Source organism: Aythya marila (assembly GCF_965140915.1).
Source record: "Aythya marila genome assembly, chromosome: 1".
Lineage (NCBI taxonomy): Eukaryota > Metazoa > Chordata > Aves > Anseriformes > Anatidae > Aythya > Aythya marila.
The window spans coordinates 143,479,532-143,501,148 of NC_139042.1; the positions used below are offsets into that span (position 1 = coordinate 143,479,532).

The following is a 21,617-nucleotide window of genomic DNA, read 5'->3' on the forward strand; positions in this document are numbered from 1 at the left end:
TCAAAGAGGGTATTCAAGCTGATGATTTGCCAAATGAGCCAACTGGAGCATTTTTTTTTGCTTTGTTTGGGGTTTTGTTTGTTTTCTATTTTGGTTAAGTTTCCTCATGATAAAAGCGGCCTTTGATATGAGTGCTGCACTTAACGACGGCATCTTCTGTTCCTCTCTGGCTACATCCCTGTGCATCCCTGCCTCTTTCTGTTATGCTTGTGCTTCTAGTTATCTAACAACTGTTTCTCTGTTCTCTAAATTACTTTTAGCTCTGTGCCAACATCCTTCCTCTGCAGACTCCCCAAAGGTTCAATTATCTGCCTCTTGCTTCTTCCCTTTTCTTCTTCTTGTGTAATTTTCATCTTCACGCTAATTACCAGCTCCACACCAAGTACACCCAACTGTCCCTAGCTGCTGCTAACCCTGGCGACTCCAGAGCCTTCTTCCTGACTTTAGCCATGCTCTCAAGCACAAACAACGGCTTCATCTCGACATTAATTGCAATGGCTCAAAGGCAGAAGTGCTTCTAACAGGAAAAGGCAGTCTCCAAAAATACCATTGCCCATTCTTTCCCTTTCTGGCTCCTCAGGACTGGATTCTGAAAAGCGTTACTGGTGGAGCTATCCCCGTACCCATCCACTGATGCTTCCAACACTCGTGTGACCGACCCGAGCCTGCCCTACAGGTGACCGCCCAGGTGATCGCTCCCTCAGCTCAGACTGACAGCAGCAGCATTGTCTTGCCACAACTCGGGTGGAAAATCTCATTCACGCTCCCATCTTTTCACAGCATCACTCCTCTTTCATAGGTCTCCAGCCCTAGCTGTCCAGACAAAATTACACAGAAGTGACCCGTCCTCCCTTTTCAGCTGTAAAGAGGACAAGTTTTTCCATGAACTTCACCTGGTACCTCTCGGAGCGCCTCCGTACTGCAGGTCCTACCCTGGGAATGGGCAGGAATTGCTTTCTGTGCTTCCAAACTCCCTCTCAATATCCACAGCACATTTACACTTCCAGGAAAAAAAAAAAAAAAAGAAAAAGAAAAAAAAGTTTTTAACTAGTTCAAGATGAGATCTTTCAAAACACCTTTCAGGACATAGTTGTTTGCCACAATGAAAGATATATCTAAATCTGTGATCTTTCTTGAAATCCATATCTTTTTGAATCTGACTAAAATCTTGCCCGAACTTCCCCCTTCCTCTTAAAAGCAGCAGTTCTTGCTTTATATTTCAAGTGATGGCGCTCATCATGCTTCAAGTTGTTTGTTGAAGCTATGTTTCAAGTAATTTTATTAGGGATAATACTGAACACAAACCTGAACAGCTTTGCCTGTGATGACACCAGCCAGGCTTTTATCCACCAGAGCTCGCATTGAAGGAAAAAATGTTTAACTGGGCAGTGCAGGAGTGACTCTCTACTGAGCTAAGTGTTTGCAGTGAAAGTAAGTCAAGTTGAACCCTAAATCAATACAGGTGAATTCAGCACATCCTGGATATGTTTCACCAGGGTAGATCCAGGTTTTTTATTAATTCATAGTGAACTCATTTCAACAATGAAACCCTTAATGTCTGAGTAATTTAGCATTTTCTTGCTTTGACATTGAAATACTACCGTGTAGAAAGCCTCTCTGGACTTTCTGAATAGAAACCGGTAACGCATTTTTACTCAGTTGTAATTTGTCCACAATCCAAAAGCACTGCAATTTGTAAAGCACGCAGTTTGGTCAGTATAAGTGAATACTTGATCCCATTGAGGGCTCTGTTTATAAAGTTGCGTTTGGAGCTTACTTGAAAGGCAGCCATGCTGACTCATATTCGAAGACACCCATTCTCCAAACAGTTCACTTGGTGCTGCATGGGCAATAGCACAAGTCCACCCCACCATTCTCAAACACTACGGCATGCCAGAAGTGTTTCCTTCCAGCAAGTTAAATTCCAGTTACTTCTGATGGCACATTTCAAAGAGAAAACCCTAAACAACTGATGCAACTTCAGAACTGAAACAAATTTCATTCTTTACACTGTGCCCAAATCCTATGAATACAGCAGTCCAAAGGAATCGTTACACTTTCACCTCTCACACCTTTTGAATCTGAATGTTTTGGTATGCAATTCCAGTCCACATGCTAAAAATTTACTGCTACAGCTAGACTTACAAGTTTAAGAATACCTGTTTAGGGGGGTTAAAGGGGATATGTCTTACAACTCAAAGCAATTTAGGAATCTAAAAGCAAAATGTTGCAAAAAAGTAAAGAAAACTTAAAATGTCCCTTGTATACAAACAAGCTATTATAGCACTTGGAATGGGGACAAAGTGACATCTTTATTAGGCTTCTGAGCAGGCATGAATACATTCCGGTGTAACAGAATTAGATGCATTTGTGAGCTGTAATTAGAAGTCTGAAAGACATAGATTTCCATGAATATGTATAGATCTAACAAAGTACACAGGGATATTGCCTCTAGCTAGTCTTAAAAAAATGTGGCTCATTATTTATCAAAGAATTACTTCCTGGCCTACATACACACACAGTTCCAGTTTACATTGTCCAGAGAGTCCATCCACACTGGCAAAATGTGTGCATTTCTGAACAAACACTTATGCAAGCAATTTGAGCACAGCTCCTGCATACAAGCATCTGTTCCTATTAGTTAGAGCCATTCTAATAGCTGTCAGAACTGTTGTTACAGTTAATTTGCCTAAGCACAGTCACAGCTTCAATTAATTTTGGAATTATTGCAAGTTGTGGTATAGGAAAAACATGAGGTTTTGTGGTGTGTTTCCCCCCTTGTGTAACCTTGCTGTGTAGTTTGAGTCAACACAGTTCCTTCTTCTATTAAGCAGCTTCATGAGTGCCAGAAAACTCTTACTGATATTGCCTATGAAAAAAATCATAGGTTCAAAGGTAAAAGGGACCATTAAATAACTTCCTGTCATTTCATGTTGTATTTTATTAAGTTCTAATGCATTGAGCCTAGTAACTTATTAAAAGAAGCTATCTTTTCCAGAGGTGCAATCATTTTTTTTTAATTTTAGGATAGAGAAGGAAAATGTTTTCTCTGCTAAGTTTGTTATAATGAGGGGAAAAAACAAAAACAAAAACAAACAAACAAAAAAACTAATTCTGATTTAAAATGTATGCTTTTTTTGGTTGTGTTTGTTTTTTTTTTTTTTTTATTGGGCTCCAGGCTTCGGCTACTGGTTTTTGCTCGGCCTCTTTTCGTTTGTGTTGTCGCAATACACGTATATTAATGATACATGTGTGTTAATCAGATCTAATGTAATACAACATGAGCTCTTGCACAACTTTTTCTCCTCTGCTGAATCATCTGTAGTTCTGTGCCTTGCCCAATATTTCAACATCCTTTCTGAAACACATGCATTCCTTCCTTGCCTAAATAATGCTATACAATTAGTTTTCCCTTACTCCTCACGTTTCCCCTACACAAGGAACAATTTACCATCCTGTTGCACAACGTTTGTCCAGTTCCAACCTTTAATCCTTGCCAGTCTCTGTATTCCAAGAATCAGCCATTTTAGAGAGATGTTACCAATTCCTCGTACCTATGTATATAACATAGCATTTAGTTGTGTTGAAATGACACAAGTCACACGTTATTAACTGCAATTAGCAAAAAAGAGACTCATTCTTTAGACTGAATGACTTTTTTTTTTTTAGTTTTCTTCACAACAATTGTGGAAGAAAATTGACTAATATGGGGTCTTGGCACCTTTTTCAGGAAACCTTTAGGAAATGCCAATGGTGCCTTACTGACATCTTAAGAGCAGTTGTCAGTGGCAGAAAGCACTTGACTTTTTAAAGTAATTCTTGGCTGGAAGGTCCCCGTTTGTTTTGGCAACATGAAAGCAACATTTCACATGATCACGTGATGTCACAGAAAAAGCACGTACAATACCTTGCACTTTCTGCCCTTGGACATATATTCAACCTTCCAAATAAAATGGATTTACAGATCAGCACTACTGTAATTTCCTCCCCTCCTCTAATAGAAAGGGTTCATAACCTAATGACAAATGAAAAATAAAGTTCAAGATGCACTTTGATGTGGAAGCACCAGCAGAGATATTGGGAATGTCACCATTTTATTCTGTTCAATCTTGCAAGGTATAATAAACATCAGTAAAGAAGACAGGAAATTAAACATTTACATCCTTCTTCCCCCAATACTTCCTCCCAGTCTTACAAATGTGAATGTCCAAGCCTACAGCCTTTGTCCAGACACACTTTGTGGCTTTCAGGTGAGGAAAATCAAATTTCAACAGCAACTTCTAGCTTGGAAAAGTTGAAAATAAGCAGAACACCATTTATTTCTACCAATTCAAGAGGCTTTTTTGCTAGCTACCCATCAGCTGAATTTAAGGTATGAGACTAAATGATGGATTGCAGTTTAATAATTTTCCTCAGCTGTCCACATAGTGTCAGCACCTAAGCTGTTCATCAATCCATCTCTGCACCATTTAGCATTTTCAGCTAAACCTGTCAGCGACAACACTTTCAAACAGCCTCTTGTAGTAGCAGTTGAACATCGAGGTACAGATTGTCAGCCACCCACACCGAAGTCTGTCTGTGATGAATCTGACTTCAAGCTTAGATGTGCCCAATGAGAGCCAAAGAACAGGACCATAAGAGACAGCAAGCTTTTCACAGAGAGGTTACACAATTGAAACAAGCCCTGACTTTTCAAAGGAATTTCCCCACTGCATTGTTTCAGCTGGTACTATAAAAACATTTTTTCCCCAAATCTTCACAGCACAGGAAAAGCAGTATATACACCTCTCCCAAATGCTGCGTCAGGATCTCCATAGCCACTACCACGTCCAAAAGAAACTGCCTGTTATTGCACACCAAGTAATTCTCAAATGGGAAGGAACTGCTGGTACCCTCTAAGTATAAACTTCAGAAAATTATTCTGCTTCCGTCACATTTAACAAGTTAGGGAATGTACATTAGGAAACGAAGGCACTGAAATCACTTTCCAACACAGATATGCTTTCCAAGGTGGACAAGATTTGCTGACGCTACAGTAAAAATACAAATACCCCACATTTATAAAAGTGGACTGAAGCCTCATTGCAGCCCTTTTCACAATTTCATCTGTTTTCAAGAACAGCATTGTCCTGATGATATGAAGATAACCACTACATAGCTAGAGTTATATTTATCATGTAGCAACTAGGCACTGGCTTTTCCACCCCAGTTTCAGTTACAGTTCAGTGACAGCTGTACCACAAGCTGACCATGACCTGTTGGTGCATGGCCATGGTATAGTTTAAAGCTACAAAGGTAGATAATAGGAGATGCCTTTTATTATGAGCTTCCTCTGTGTGTTAAGATAAACTGGGAGAAAGGGGACAGGAAGATGAAATTAGATAGTGCAGTATTTCCCTCCCCTCCACACATTCAAAGCAAGAGTGGAGGTTGCTTGTTCTTGCAGATGAGTTCTAAAAACAGTTACCTTTTCCCAACATATTAAAATCAGTCAGGTTTGTCCTGGCTGGGTTAGAAATGAACAAAGGGAAGACATTTTAAAATAGTTGTGATATCAAGGGTAGAGTCAAATGTAATAGTACATACTTTCTACACAAGGTCTTTTTCGAGGAAAATTTGCAGTCACATGCTGAATTGCCTAGGCACTGTAACAGTAACCATTTAAAAGTTCCTTCTCACACAGGGTAAGGTGAACCAAGCAAACTGGATTTTGAACTAGATCCTTCAGTGATCATTAATAATACATCTGGTTTGTCATCTGCTCCAAATAAAGTTTAAGACCAGTATACATTGCCCCCTACACCACAGATACGAAGGCAGGAAGTCATAAACATATTCCTAATATAAGTCATCTGGTACTTTCTGTACCAGTCTTATCAGGTGCCATCTCAACTGAACGAGCAACCTCATTTGGCTTGTTAGAAATGGCTCACAGACCACTGATGGATGTTATGACACTAACTGCAGATTTCCTCGAGCCTTCTGTCACTGGATGCCATTAAAGAGGCAACGTCCCCTTCCTCAAACTATGATGCCAGCTAAAACCTCAGCTTCAGCAGACCCGCAGTTCATTCTCTAAGCCATAGATTTTTGCTTTTAAGTTTTTTAGTTCTCCTTGAATTTTACGGGTTAGCCTGTTTCCTTGACGGACCTCACGGAGGACTTCAAGATCCTGGTCTGGCCCAAGAGTCAGAGTCACCTAAAAAGGAAAAGAGAAACAGATTAATACAAACAACATTGTACAGAACACAGTTTAGAGAGTACAGTGAGTCTATCTGAAAGAGAACTCTAAAGGAGATGCTTTGTAGCTAGCAAAGAGGATGCTTAAGCTATCATCACTGGGCTAATGCATATCACCAACAGAAAAGTATTCCAGAACCAAAAAAAAAACCAACAGATAAAGCTTTCATACATTAGGGTGTTACAGTATTGGTGAAAAATAAATCTGAACAGAATATTATTAAGTTTACCTATAACCTTTTGGGTTATTTTTACTTCCTGTATTATCTGGAGAGCCACAAAAAGAGGCAAGTTAAAATACTTATCAACTTTTATATGGCTCTAAGTTTCTCTTTTGATAGGAAGACAGTTTATCATCTTTTGCTGTTAGAACTAGAAGTGGTCTAACTTCTGTGGCCAACCCACCGCCTTCTGAACCACATACGATTCAAGTACAATTCCTAATCTCAGGCCAGGTCATATAGTTGATACCGAGCTGAACAGAAGCTGCCAGGTAATCATAGTTCCTGATGGCAAACTAGGAAGGGCTGCCATTTCCTGTCACCCTGGAACTGGATAGTCTGCTAGCCCGGTCACATTCAACATCACAGCAGCACAGACGTGGAAGCTGCTCTCAAAGCTCTTTTCTCTTGACCCCTCAGGGTGTCTCATTGTCATTGTGTAGTTCTTGGTCAGAGAGTTTAATATACCATTCAGGAAATGTAGTCATCTATAGTTATTTTCACTTAAGAAGTAAGGATTTAAGTATCACAGGGTAGACTTCTAACAAGCATTTTATTCTTCTGCCCTCTTGTGGCTGGAAGTGTAAAGAAATTAGGAATACGATTAAGAACATACCCAGAGTAACAAAATATACAGTTCTGAGTAAAGATAATCATAGGCAATTTTTACCCCATCCACATATGGTTGAAGTTTAGACCTCAAAAAACAAAGTTAAACCCAGAGCCAAACAAAAAAAAATCCAAGCCTTTAGTGAAGACAAATGTATTAATCTAAATGAACCGAGCTGTGTGCCAAAAACACAGAAAACAAGCAAGTCTGTGGTGCTGCCAAATAGACGACTGAAAGAGTCAGTTGGACAAAAGCAATGCCTAGTGATCCTCTCAAGCATATATTAGATAAATATCACATTGTAAACTCCAGAAAACATCAAGGCTGTGGCTTAAGGCCCGTCTAAGCTGTTCTGATATTCATCTGCACATCTAGAAGGTGCATCTTATCTCAAAGTTACACAGCTTCAGCTTCAACTTCAAGCCATTGTTTCTGCTGTGATTTTTGCAGTTACAAATGAGACATTTAAAAAGGAATAACAGAATATTCACGATACTTAAGTCAGTATTCTACCTCTTACTGGAACAAAACCCAAAACAATGGCCCCAAGGAAAAAAAAAATCAACATCATATTCTTTGCAGAATATTCTTCTACAACAGACTATCGTCCTGTCTTGGACTTTTGAGACAGCTCAGACAGCTGGAGGTATCAGGTAACTTTCAGAGCTGTAGTAAAAAGATATCGCTAATGTAGAAACAGGACAGTCCCTGGACAAACTTGATGCTTGACTGATTAACAATGACAAACCATTTTTGCTGAATAAAATACATAAGAGGGCAAACTTTATCAAGCATTAATATCTAAATGGCCATTTAGGAAAGTAATTATTTTCCTTAACTCTGGGGAAATACTGCATTTAAATACTGAGACTACACCTCTATTGGGTAAGCCCATAATGATCTGCTTCAGCAATGAGTTGTTACCTTAAACAGCTGCTTCTCTACGTCTTTCAGCTTCTGTCGAAGCTGTTTAATGTCATTATTAAAGCCTTCCACTTCTAAGTTACGCCGTTTTTCCAAAGCCTCATATCGCTGAGTCATCAGCTTCAGGCGCTTCCCCATCTTTTCTGAGCGTTCCTATGGAGATGAAAACTCAGTGGGGTAGTAGAATAAAGGCTGAAAGATCATCACATAGCTGGCTGATGATTACAGACTAATTACCTTAAAGAGTTCTCTGCCAACATCTCCCTCCTCACGAATCCTAGCCAGCTCACTTTCCAGGGTGATACACTGCTCTCTGTACATGTTTGAGAGCCGCTGCTCCTGCATCAGTTGCTCTTGCATTGACTAAGATGCAGAAGGAACAGAAAGAATTAACTCTAAAGCCAGTGCTCACGACATTTCCCCTGCTCTGGAAAATCAAGTGTGACAGATGGACAGTAAGGTTAGCAAATAACAATAACTGGAGCCAAAGTTAATGGAATAACTAGGTAAGGACCCCTCCCACAATATTCTAGAGCCCCTTCCATCATCAACACATCTTAATTAGGTGATCAGTTCTTCATGACAGTTCAAAGAACTCTCTCCACTTCCCCTTAAAAATAATAACCAACAATAGTGCTGTAGTTCCTGTTTCCTCAGCTGCTTGCCCAGTACAGCACTTCAGAACAATCTGCATTCAGTGGCAGATGAAAACAATTCCCTATTGTCTGTTTACTTGCGAAGTCCTTATTGCTTATTTACCTGCTTCAGATCTTCTCGCTGGAAGCATATTAGAAGTAGAAGAAATCCTGACTGCTGCAGAAGTGCTACGGGACACCAACTGAAAGGATTTTATTCTCCCCTAACAACAGGGAGGAACAGACACCACATTCTAAGTCCATTAACTGGAAGCATTTATACTTAAACAAGAGCACGTGCAACAAGCAGGTTAAGAACTGTTGGCCCATGTACCATGTGATTTGCACTGGGCATAAGAGAAACCAATAGTGAAACACTACCATAAATATTAGCTATACCTTTCACCTGAAATTTAAAAACACTGCAGCAGGAGAGCTGAGTTGTTGTTTTTTAAAAAACCACAGTAGTGCCAGCAACAATGCAGCTTACAGCAAACGTGTATAGCTTGGCAACAACTAGCTACTGCCTATCTCGTCAAGATCCAAATGCTTGCAGTTTTCCAAAGACTGTTAGAAAGACCTCTCCCTGTGTCAAAAATTTACCTTTATTTCTCTACTGTGGAGTTTCCAAGCTTCATGACCTGTTTGAGGCATCTTCTTGGTATCTCTCTGCTTCTTCTCTTTTTCTGACTCCCTGCTGATAAGTTGATCTGGATCTTTGTCAAGTTTCCTCAACAGACTGTCTTTTTCTGCCATCCATGCTTTCTCATTGGCTCGGGCATCAAACTTGAGCTGGAGAAAGTCACGGGTACTCTCATATAAGAGATTCTGAGTCTTATGGAGTCTGTAAAAAGGGATCCCAGTGGAGTTAATTCACTTTTTTCCTAGTTCCTGTCCTAATTTCCTCAGTCTTCATTGCAAGTTGGAAGAAACATAAAACTTAGGTAGAGGTATTTTCCTAATACATTTAGTTCCTCTAATGGAAAAAGTGATGTTCTTTCTATGTGAAACCGTATTTTTGATATGTTGACTACCCTACCTCCTTCCACATACTGCCAAGCAGATGGCTGCATAATTTGCTTTTCTGCCTGCTGCAGCAAGCAACATACTGAAAGCCAACATATTTTTGTTGCTCCCCCTCTTCTCATCTCATGACTACATTACATCATGGTTATTCTCTCACACTCACTTATCTGTTAAAGTTTTAATCTTGTCCTGGTCCCTCTGATGCTGGACCTGGGCTTCCTCCATATGAATCCGCCTGTCCTCTAGTAATGCCTCAAGCTGTTCCTTGGATAATCGCGTCTGTTCTTCTAGCTGAGCTTGCAGGGCCTCCACCTGAATAGGCATGCAGAGACATTACTGAGGAAGCTCTCACAGCAGGCCTGCTCCTGTCCTTGCAAGTCCCTTTTAAATTACAGAATTCAAGTCAAAGACTCTACCCAACAATAATTTCTAGAGTTTGGAATTCTCATTTTTTGTTTTCATTTTAACATTGTTTTTCTCAAATAACTAAAACATTTTAAGAAAAATATTCATGCCATGAGCAAGACAGGTATACTATACAGCAGGAAAAAAATAGAAACAACAGACAACAGAAGCAATAGATAGAAGATAATGGCAAGATTTAAACTGCACACAGGATGTAACAAATCCTGTGGAATATGCAAGCAGACTTTTCTCCCTCTGCTATCAACTTCCAATGGAATGGTGATAATTAAACCCAAATTCCAGGAAGGCAGCAATTCCTTTCATCTTGAAGAAAAGAAATTGCTCAGCTAGAATGAAGCATTAAATGCACATGAGATGAGTGAAGGAGAGAGATGCAAAGAGTCTTGACCTGGGTCAGGGAGACAGATTGGAACAAGTATTTGAAAAATGTAAGTATGTCCTATTATAAGGCACTATTTGAAAAAAAACAAACCAAAACAAACAACTTGACATGAGTTTAAATTGCTTATTTTATTACAATTTTCTATGATGTTTTTACTCCAGAGTAGATGTTATTATGACAGGCAACTGCCCACTAGGTCAGTGACTACTGTTCTTGAATGAAAATCTTGATCTGCTGTACAAGTTTGCTATTTGCTTTTCTTGACTCATCCTTCCTCATGCTTTACATCTACTTTCTGCTATCTTCCCCAGTTCATGATTCTGTACATTTCGTCCTTCACTCTGTCATGCTATCTATACTGTCTTTCACTGAAGTCTAGCACAGGGAACTTTTTTTGCTGTACTAGTGCATTTTATTGTGGAAGACTAATTCCATCTGAGACCCATTCCTTTTGTCATACTTCCATGAACCACCCAAACCTGCAGATTTTTCATGGATTTAATGTAAATTGATAGCTGATCAAGGAAATTATGAGAGTTAACATCACTTAAAAATTCTGTATTTAAAAGCACCATATTCAAGTTGGCTTTCCTGGAACATATGCTTATGTAAAGTTTCCAGAATCAGACCCAAGCTCTTAAATCTAAACCATTCATCACAAAGAAACAGCTAAGTAAACTGACAGAAAGTGGGAATCGTTAGTAAGATGTGGGACTAATAAGTTGGTAGAATCTGTATCTTATGTAGGCAGACAGCACATTTGTCTACCAATTTCCTGGATAGCCAAAAAATATGTCCTTCGGTTAGTGAAAGATTTTACCTGAAGTAGGAGTGTTTGGTTGTCCCTCTGATACCTCTCAGGACTTTCTGGTTTCTCTCCTTTTGCTGCTCGTTTTGAAGAGCTCCTCTTGGTGCCTATTTGCAGAAATCAATGAGAAGTGGAAAAGTGTACTCCAGTCTAAGTGCAGTACCTTTCCAAACACGGCGTGCTGTATGCACTGGATGGCCTACAAGAACAGGAAAAAAATTGCAACTGCGACAGTCACAAAGACTTCCAGAGGGCTACCTGGATGAAAAAAGCTTCAGAGCTTATGGCTCATAAACTTTTATCCCACACTATCACACCTCAATATCTAGGCAACCTACCTACTGATTTTCTTGGCATATTCAGAAAGTGAACTTCACAGATTTTCTTAAGTAAAGGATGAATAGGCAGACAACACAGCTGCACAAGCATCAAACCTTGAGTGAGTTTTGAGCTCAAGAGCAAATCCCTAAGTAGACATACAGACCCAAACTACTGTCTGCACTAAAGACAGGCAGAACAGCACATCTTGGAATGGCTTTGGCTAAGAGTGCCCATCCAGTTCGTACCTGCATGGGCCCAGAACAGCCATTCCACAGTCACACCAGCTGCTTCTTTAGCTGAGCAGATCGAGGACATGAGACTCAGCTCAGGTTATTTTAAAAGATTTTGAAGGGAAGCCTAGAGTACTGAATGCATAAGGATGCATTACTGAATCCATGGATACATTTAGGGAACTTAATGGAAGCATACCAAAGTACTCAAAGCACATAATTGTTTTGATAGACTGGACAAACACACAAGTATCAAGAGCTGAGCTGCTGTTAGACCCTTGTGGTACAGTACCTGTTCTAGAAGCATCATATCCTTCATGTGGATCTCTGGATTTATCTGGCCTTTGCAGAACAGTAACCTATAGAAACAAGATCAGATATCTCAACATCTGACTTCTCTAAAGTTGCAGTAATCAAGAACAAATCTTAAAGATGAAAACGGATAAAGATATCCAAGAGAACAGCAGTACCGTACTTCTGTCACAAGAAAAAGAAGATATTCACGATTTGAACGGACATGTTGAAAAAAGTTGCCTTTGTAATGGCTAACTTGCCATTTCTGCTTTTTTTTTTCCCCCAAAAAACAACTGGAAAGTAATCCTGCCCTTGATGGCTTCATTAGGATGAAAAACAGCACCCTCAACAGGAAATAGAGCATTTGGGGGCAGACAAAAAGAGAGAAGGTGAAAATGAAAATTATGTTATTTCCTTCTTTCATATTCCTTCTCTTAGCAGCCCAAAGAAACATGAAGCTTGATTTATCAGCACATTCACTCAAGCTACTAAATAAGCCTGGGATAAATACTAATACAGCTAATGAAACAAACCAACTGTTGAACTGAAATCCACTTAAAAACAGGAGGCCACGACGGAACAGGTTATAACCCCAATGCTTATCTCACAGCAGATACTGTATAGCATGCCTAATTTTAGTGCTACTCTGTATTACAGAATTTTAAAGCTTCTGCAAGATTTTTGCACTGCTTGAGCAGTGCAGAACAACAAGAGGATGCAGAGTCCAGCCTCTCTCCCACACCTTACTCCATGAGAAAGCCTTACATTCCATCATACTCTCCGTATATTTGAATCCTGCAACTTTCTTGACAAGTAGGTTCAGATACACTGTTCTTCATATGAACTGCCATTTAACTGGTTTGATACTATTTCTTTATTTCTGAAATATGCAACACAGTATTGACTAGAGGGGATGGCTCTTCTGCAGTCTCCTGCACAGGAATTTGCAACAGCCATCTCAGCACTGCTTTACTCTTTACTGAGATCCTAATGCTACCTTACAGTGGTAGTCTGAGATAGCTGATCTTAAAACAGCAATACCAGGTGATTTTCTGCACTTCCTTTTTTTTCTTTTGTTTTTGTAGTCCTCTCTCCAGCTTCTCAATAACCATTAGCCACCTGGCTTCAGACTCCTGACATTTAGGAGGCTGATCTGTGGGTGTTCAGAAGGGGGCTGATGCTAACAAGACCTACCTTCAGTATGCCTGTTCCCATTTAATATCTCAGCAGCTATACTACATCCTGGTGTTGTTATAGAGCTACAGATCTCTCCCACTTCGGGCTTATTTAGCAACTTTTGACATGTGGGACAGATCTGGTCTCTGGTCAGTCTCTCATGTACAGATCTTCATGTTGCAATTAAAAGCACAGATCTGTAGAAAAAATGAACTTGCCTTATGTGGTGGCTCCTTGTGAAAATACGTTACTTCTCCTTTGTCTGTTCCCACTAAAGCCAGGAGGTGCTGAATTTTTTTCCTATCCTCCAGTTCCCTAGAATTCAAAGAAAGGTATAAGTGCTTTACTATTTTTAAACACATCAAGACGTTGTGACACGGTCTTTCTAGTTTACTCACTAATGTTGTCTCCAAGTTTTCCAAACTGTTCAGCTCTTGAGAACACTTCTTCAAAAAGGAACTCCCAAAGAAATTACCGACGTGGCATATTTACAAAGGAAAATACCAATTCTGTTGGCATTGGGAGGCATTCTTCCTTCCAAACATAACAATACTAGGTCGATAACACATGGTAGCAAAGAATTTGCATTCCAGAGTTATGAACTACCTAAAAACCTTGCAGATACTTCATTCAATAGATTGTAAGCACGTCGTTTTTTAAAACAAACTAGATTAAGTGCTGTATCACACTTCTGTCACACTCCTGAGAAGTGCCACAACACATCAACACATTTTTTGACTTAAGATCTTAAAACTTTAACAGAAAGCTTGGTATCACCCACACAAGTTCTTAAGAAGCTTGGAAACTCCTTTGCCACTGGCAGCCAGTCCCATAGAGCAGCGTGTACTTCAGTTCAACGGCTACATGGCAATAGAATGGAGTGGCTGCCACCATGATCCCAGCAAGTCAGGAATACTATTTGTTTTCATCTGTGTTTTCTACTTGAGTTTAAGTGGAAGACTGAGGGAAGACATTGTGCCAGGCAGGTGCAAGGTCTACTTAAATCAAAACCTCCACTGGCCAGCTTGATTCAAACATGTTCATACGTTCAACTTCTACTCTTTTTTTTTTTCCTGCTACTGGTATAGGATGTATAAGTGGAAACATATTTAGTAGCCTGACAGATTGTATTCCACCTTCAAGACTGGTATGATTTCAAAGAAGCCCTCCTTGGGAAGTGTGGCCTGACTGCTTCTCTGAAAACTCTGTATCTGGGTGAGAACTAGAACGTAATGCACACTCGCGCTACCACCAGTGACCCAGTCCACAATCCAGACACACCTGATTTTCAGCCGGTCGTTCTCTGAGTAAAGGCGGAGGACATGTTCCCTCTCCTGGAAGAGGTAGACTTGCATGTCACTCAAAGCCTTTTGCAACTCCGCAATTTCCTCTTCTCGCTGACGGACTTCCCACTGCAGTTTGTGCTAGGTAAAGAGAATGAGGTACTTGAAATGATGCAGAGCACTGGGCAGCCCTCAGAAAGTACAAACTGCTTGCGCCAGCCCCTGAGCCTGTAACTGGAATGTACCAACCGTCAGAGTAATTTATTGATCTCTTAAAAATTTGACCAGATGAGGGCAGTATTGGAAAAATTTTAAGTGGGTTTCAATAGGGAGCTCACAGTCCCTGTTGTCATCATGGTCAGTATCCAACACCAGTAAAAAGGCTCGTGCTGAGGGCCTCCAATTTCCAATGGTTGTGCTTCCGCACTGGCAGCCAGAGTGGCGCAGGCAAGAGGAGTCTGACTTCAACAAGAAACTAACAAAACCTGTAAAATAGTACCTAATCTTAAAAGCAGTTACTGAACAATAAACACTAATCTGTATGGCTTAGCAGTAGGAAATTTGTCTAGTTACTATTTCATCAATGTTTGTCTACCTGGAGTGGAAAACTGACAAGCCCTACAGAAGACTGTTCCCATAGGACAGAAGGCACTATTTTGGAACTTCAGACCTCTTTTTCCTATATCTTGAATTAAAGAAGTTTGGATGTTCGAAGGCTTTAAGGCTGCTTCAAGCATGGCCAGTAGCTGAGGAAGCACCTCAGTGGCCATTCTGCTCCCAAAGGGATAATAATAATAATTATAATTATTATTATAATAATATAATAATAATTCTGTCATTCAGAATTACAAAGATGCCAGCTATAGAGAGATGTATGCTGTTGAGGCGTATTAGAACACAAATTAAAGATAGCCTCTAAGATTTTTTTTTCCTCTTTAAATACAAAGATTTTTAAGTTTTGGAATTTCTTTTAAGTTTCTACTTATTCGCTGTGTAGTACTCCTGCTACATATAGCCTATGGCCAAGCTTATGAATTCCACTGCAATAAATACTAATTGTATCTGTATATCAAAGCTCATTAAATTTGCACAAAAGCACACTCGTTCCTCACATTAAGAGGCAAGGAAATTAAACTGGATGCCATCTGAACTGAATATCTAAACTCAGGCTTCAATTTAAAAGTAAAAAGAACAGGAACAACCAGTATGGAAAAAAAAAAAAAAAAAAAGCAAACTATAATAAATTAAGAATAGAAGAATATCGTACAAGTGTGTTTCCCTTTGCTTTGACAGAGGGCAGACAGCTAGATTTCAAAATCAAAGCCTGAGATCCACTTATTTCTTCCTAGCTCAGTACTTCCCTATTACTGGTAACCCTTCAGACCAGGCGTGCTGAGCTCTGAAATGAAGAAAAGCATTAAGTCTTCACAAGTCAAGGAGTTTTGTGTAACAATACGCAGCCTATCAAAAAAAACCCACAAAGATCTTTTCCTAACCTGCTCATCGTACGTTTCTTTGTATCTCTCCAGCCTTTTTACCAAATCCTCATGCTCCTCATCGAAGTCAGCAATCTTCTTGCGGTAGTATTCCAGCAGCTCCCGGGAAGGGCGGAGGAAGGCCAGGCGCTCGTTGATGGACGGGAGAGGAGTAGAGTCCTCCTGGTTCTGAGGCTGAGAACTAGCGTGTCTGGATGAGACATGGGGCGTTGCCAGCCTGGACAGAAACATTTTCTAATGACATGTGAGCCTCAGATAATAAAATAAAACATTAAAAAATATATATATAAATTAAACCATGAGATTTTTGCTTTTAACACAGACTCGATTTTAAACATTGGCTTGTCTGTGCTCCAGGTATTCATGGGAAATCACAGCATTTAGGGGAACCAAAACGTTCAACAAAAAGAACAGCTGGCAGGCTTACTATATTGCGGAGATGGGGCACCTTATGGAAAAGGGAGAAAGACAAAAATGTTAGGGGAGGAAAGTCTGATGGGTTATTTGGGGAGGGTAAATTTGAAAGGAAGAAGAGGCAAGAAAAAGAGGAGAGAGAGGAGAGAGCAAAGATCGCAAAGTCTTTTGCTTTGGCATTAAAAGCAGCAGGCACTATAGGATAAAGACAATCTGTCATAGTTTCTCTGATAACCAGAGAGAAAAACACTTTCTAAAGACTTCTGATTAAAGAGAACAATTTCAGGTTAGCTGATGCACAAGCCCTCATAACTTAAGATGTAGGTTTAGGAGTCTATGTGCTTTCCTTTTTGGTGTTATCCACAGAGTTTGTCAACCCTAGACAGTGAAATGGAAAATCCCAAATCACTGAATTTGGTGTCGAGGTAGTAGGAAGAGACTGTGTTGCTATTACATAAATCACATTAAGAATACGTATGTGCATTTTAAGCAACAGTGACTGCATTCAGACATTTAACGTGCTCAAATGACCATCACATTTGCTTATCCATAGCTGCACACAATTCAAAATTCTCTTGTGTTTTTTTTTTTTAGTTATGTTGAACTGACACACCATCGTTTTACGATACCATCAGTATCAGAATTAAAGCTAAACAGCTTCTTTAGAAAAAAACTATTTAATGCTGTAAGAGCTCTCTCCAGAACCTGGTTCTGGAGTCTGAGCTTCGATCAGAGGCCTCTGGCGGGTGACACAGAAGCTGTGGTGACCCTTAACAAATACTCATCAGGGCTTACAGCAGAACCCCAAAACATCCATAGAAACCTTACGTGTGCCAAGCTCCTTAATTCCTGTCATTGTAAGAAAGCGATAATTAAAAGCATCCTGATTATTTTCTGTAGGAACTTCCCCAAAAAAAACTGTGTGGAAAAGAAGCTGGACAACAGACACGCTTGAAAAATAACAGCAACAAGGGAAAACAGGTGAATACTTTATTACTGGAGCAAAGGACAGCAGAAGTAGGCAGAAGAAGGGAACAGGAAAGCAGAGCAGCGCAGGAGCGGGCACAGCAGCGCCTCGCCTGAGGCAAAGCCCGGTACAGGACACGGAGGGGAAAGGCGGGCGGCAGGGCCCGGGGTAGCGGCCCCTCTACCTTGCGGAGCGCGGCGAGGTGCCGGCACAGCGATCCGCGGCGCTCATGGCGGCCACGCTGAGGGGACCGGCCGGGAGCCGCCACCACCTCCCTCACGCCGCCCCAACGGTCGCCTAACGGCCGCCAACCGCCCTCCGCCGCTTGAACGGCCGGCCGCCCGCCGCCTCCTCCAATCACGGGCAGCCTTCCACGCAGCGCCGGTCGGCTCCACCAATCAGCGCTGGCGACACGGACGGCCCGCGCAGGAGCCTCTGGGAGTTGTAGTGCGGCGGGGCGAGGGGGGGCAACCCGCGTAGTGGCGGGTGCCGGGCACGAAGGGGTCGCGGGGCTCGGTGGTTCAGGCGGCCTCTCAGTTCGTACCTATGTTTTTTAGATCATCGAGGTGCTTTTTAGCCCCATCCTTCCCCTGTGTGTCTCGCCATAGCCAGCAGCACTTCTTACAGTTTATGCAACGCAGCGTTTCCTAAGCTAGGTACCGTGTCTGCTAGGAAAAACCATGCACATTAACAAGATTTTTTTTTTTCCTAGGCTTACAAAGCTATGAAGTTCTATTTCAAATTTCCCCAGTTATTTCCAGGAAGCTACATTTTGCAGGTGAGAAGAATTTCCTCACGTTTCAGTGAACACGCAATACACACAGGTGATGGTTGATAATTTTCAGGGCGAAGTCCAGAACGCGGTCCGTTATTAGCCTTGGTTAGCCGAGCTGCTTTCTCCACTTCACATAAAGCAGTTGGAAATACAATATAAGAGGTTTAAGTCTCCTCTCAGCAGGGGAGTGCTAAATAGTTCCAGATGACCAAGAAGAACAAAGATTGACTTGAGGTCCACAAGTCACAGCAGGCTCCAACGTTTCAGAGGCTAACAGTACCCAAACTGGAGAAAGTAACCGAGAAAACATAATATTTGATCTCATAAAAGGAAATTTGCAGAACTGATTAAAAAAAAAAAAAAAAGTTCCCCTAAGTGCCCCTTACATGTAATAATTTAGGGCTTTTAATCTTTTTACTCTCAGGAAAACCTGCACTCTTCCCTCCAGTGCCTTCCAGTACTCTCCGCTAACCAAAACACACAAATGAAACAGCCTTGACTAGCTGAGAAGGAAACCAACAAGGGACTAGTTCTCAAAACAAAAGTTTTGCACCGATTAGGTGCTTTCTAGCATGGAGTTTTTCCCCCCATACTATTCCTGGCTAAATCATTGCTTATCTCAGAAATCAGGTATGTTGGTGATTCAGCTCTTGGGAATAGTGACTATACACATACATGCCCTCAGGAGAATCTGGTACAGCTCATCAGAAAAAACAGGTACTACCAAAAAATAAAAAAAAAGTTGGCAGGAGTATGTAGAAATACAATTTCTAGATGCTGGTGAGGCAACATCTGCACTCCACATGCTTTTGGAGTCATAAAAATACCAGGCATCCATGTCAAGAACCCCTTGCAAAAATATGTAAGGCTTTGCAACAACACAATCTGCACTGGTAAACTCACTCAATGTTTTATAATATCAGTTTGCTGTTACCTACAACTTTTGTCCAAACTAACCGTTTGCATTCAAGCCGTTTGTTTCCCATATGCAAAACGCGGGCAACAGCTCTTCAATCTAGCAGGGAAATGATGGAGATAAATGTATTTGTCTGCGTGGAGCACATGTTGTGACAGGGTAACAGGGGGAGGAAATTGCATGTTCTGAGACTGAAACGGTACGCCAGGATCAAGGCTGTGACAAAGCAATAAACAATTGGTTGAAGTGTGAGGTATGGTGAATGCTGAGATCAGCCTTGGTTAAAAAACAAACAGTATGCACTTCTTTTTTTGAAGAGTGTGTGATAATAGTTAGGTAAAACTATCCAAGTCCTAAGGTGTGAGTGCTTGACTTGGGAAGGAAAACGTTCTGCATGGGGTGAGTGCAGAGTGCCTACATGTAACAAGGAGGTTGGGGGTTGTTTGGGGACTTCTTCACGTAGCCTTGTCGTTTAGAATTATGGAATAATTAAGGTTGGAAGAGACCTCCAGGACCATCTATCTGGTCCAACTGCTCCCCAACCACCAGTGTCACCCACTGACCATGTCCCCAAGCACCACGTCCAGCCTCTCCTTGAACACCCCCAGGGACAGTGACTCCACCACCTCCCTGGGCAACCCGTCCCAGTGCCTGGCTGCTCTTTTTGAGGAGAAATCTCCTCATTTCCAACCTGAACTTAGCACTGATCAGGCTTGCGGGATCTTAATTAAGAAGCACCAGGAGATGCTGTGGGCTGGTGGAGCTGCCAACGGGCACAGGTATGTGTTATGCATATGGACAAACAGACAGATACGTGTTACAGATACGTGTTACATGTGGACGTACATGTATGTGTCATGCACACGGATGCAGATACGTGTTAGCACCGGGTCATTTAAGCTCAGGGCTGCCCATCCTGGAGCCCCCCTCAGGCCCCAACATGGCGGCCGCCCCCTCCCGCCTCAGGGCGCCCCCTCCCCCCCACGCCCCCTCCCCCCCCGGCTGCCTGGGGGGGCGTGGCCTGGCGGCGAGGGGGCGTGGCCTGCGGGCGGGGGGCGTGGCCGGGCCGTTCCCTGACGCCGTGCTCAGACAATGGGCCGAGCCGGCCCCTCGGCACCGGAAGCGGATGGCCGCGCTCCCCTCACGCATTCCTCCGCGGCGGAAGTCGGCGGCGGCGGCCCCCTCCCTGCCTCCTCCTCCTCCTCCTCCCCCCGCTCCGCTCCCCGCAGCCGGTTTCGGGCCGGGCTCTCCCCCCCCGCTCCCCCTCCCCTCCCCCTCGGGGAGGCGGCTGAGCCCCGGGAGCTGAGGGGCGGGCGCGGCGGAGGGACTACTTTTCCGCGCGGAAGCCTACTTTTTCCCTCCCCCTCCTCCTTCCGGGTGGGAGTGCCGGCGCACTTCGCGTAACTTCCGGCGGGCTGGAAGGCGACCGAGAGGGGCTGCGGTGGGGGGAGGCGGCCCCGGGGGACGGGGCCACGACGCCGCCGCCGCCGCCTTCGCCCGGCAGGAGCCGCCCCCCCGCCCCGCCTCCGCCGCCCCGCCGCCCGGGGATGCGCCCCGGCCCCCCGCACAGCCCCTGAGGGCCGCCCCCGGCCCCAGCCCCAGCCCCAGGCAGCGGCGCCTTCCTTACCCCCCCCCCCAGCCCCAGCCCTCAGCGGCCATGTCGGGGCCCGGCGGCGGGGCGCGCTACGCCGCCGAGTTCGTGCCCCCCCCCGAGTGCCCCGTGTTCGAGCCCAGCTGGGAGGAGTTCAGCGACCCCCTGGGCTTCATCGGCCGCATCCGCGGCCTGGCCGAGAAAACCGGCATCTGCAAGATCCGGCCCCCCAAGGTACCGCCCGCCGGGCAAGGGGCAGGGCGGGGGGAGCCCCGGGGCCGCCCCCCCTCGAGGGGCTTCGTGTCCCTGCCGGGGGCCCTGTGCTGGGCTCCGCCGCCCAGCTCTGTCTGTGGGGTGCTTTGGAGGAGGTGGGGGTGTAGGGCACGGCGGTGCCCCGGGGCTCGGTGCTCTGCTCCCTTTAAAAGGGAAAAAAAAAAAAAAAAAAAGCTGCAGCGGTGCTGGGGGAGGAATAAGGCGTTTGCGCTGGGAGGAGGAGGAGGAGGATGTTTGGTGTAAATGGGTCACTGTTTATAAACACAGGCTTCGAGCTGTTAGTGGAGGTGCGGCCAGCCCGTGGATGCGCAGGATTTGCATGTTTATGCTTGGTAGCAGAGAAGGTAAAGCTTGGAATCTCCTCTGCCTCGACGCACGAGCCATTATTTCATGGTGACTTGCCCTACGAGCCGGTAAAGCGTTTAGGCAAGAAGATCAGGCAACACGGGAGAAGGCAGTCAGAGCCCTTCGTAATTAAAGTACAAACAACCCTTAAATGTAGCCATAAAACAGGAGATTGAAAACAGCAGAGGAGGGAGAAAAAGAACGCTGGAAGAAAGAGCAAAGCACAGCTTGTTATGGGGGCTGCTGATTAGATTTCATGATCCT

General features: G+C 43.1%; 2 protein-coding genes across 3 annotated transcripts in view; one reads left to right on the forward strand and one right to left on the reverse strand.

Annotated features, from left to right (window-relative positions):
* Positions 1-6,051: 6,051 nt before the first annotated feature.
* CCDC77 (coiled-coil domain containing 77) lies at positions 6,052-17,750 on the reverse strand. The gene is made up of 11 exons (XM_082764396.1): positions 17,638-17,750; positions 16,073-16,289; positions 14,575-14,717; positions 13,512-13,608; positions 12,116-12,182; positions 11,285-11,379; positions 9,820-9,968; positions 9,234-9,474; positions 8,233-8,358; positions 7,996-8,148; positions 6,052-6,199 (listed from the first exon to the last, which is right to left on the reverse strand). The coding sequence occupies exons 1-11, from the start codon at positions 17,682-17,684 to the stop codon at positions 6,053-6,055; spliced, it is 1,482 nt and encodes a 493-aa protein (XP_082620522.1). The 5' UTR covers positions 17,685-17,750; the 3' UTR covers position 6,052.
* A 2,609-nt stretch (positions 17,751-20,359) lies between these two features.
* KDM5A (lysine demethylase 5A) overlaps positions 20,360-21,617 on the forward strand; it is a 48,685-nt gene continuing 47,427 nt past the window's right edge. Inside the window, exon 1 of one of the 2 annotated variants that reach the window (XM_082765381.1) lies at positions 20,360-20,969. In XM_082765381.1, the coding sequence (XP_082621507.1) occupies positions 20,802-20,969 (168 nt within the window). In that variant the 5' untranslated portion in view covers positions 20,360-20,801. The remainder of the gene's footprint in view (positions 20,970-21,617) is intronic. The other variant, XM_082765380.1, reaches the window with a different exon arrangement.

Excerpts from the sequence above, each read along its gene's own strand:
- CCDC77 (XM_082764396.1), bottom strand. The coding sequence starts at position 17,684 with ATGAGCGCCGCGGATCGCTGTGCCGGCACCTCGCCGCGCTCCGCAAG. Across the intron at positions 16,290-17,637 it reads ACCTCGCCGCGCTCCGCAAG|GCTGGCAACGCCCCATGTCT; the intron begins GTAGAGGGGCCG and ends GTTTCTGTCCAG. Across the intron at positions 9,969-11,284 it reads ACCAAACACTCCTACTTCAG|GTGGAGGCCCTGCAAGCTCA; the intron begins GTAAAATCTTTC and ends ATGCCTATTCAG.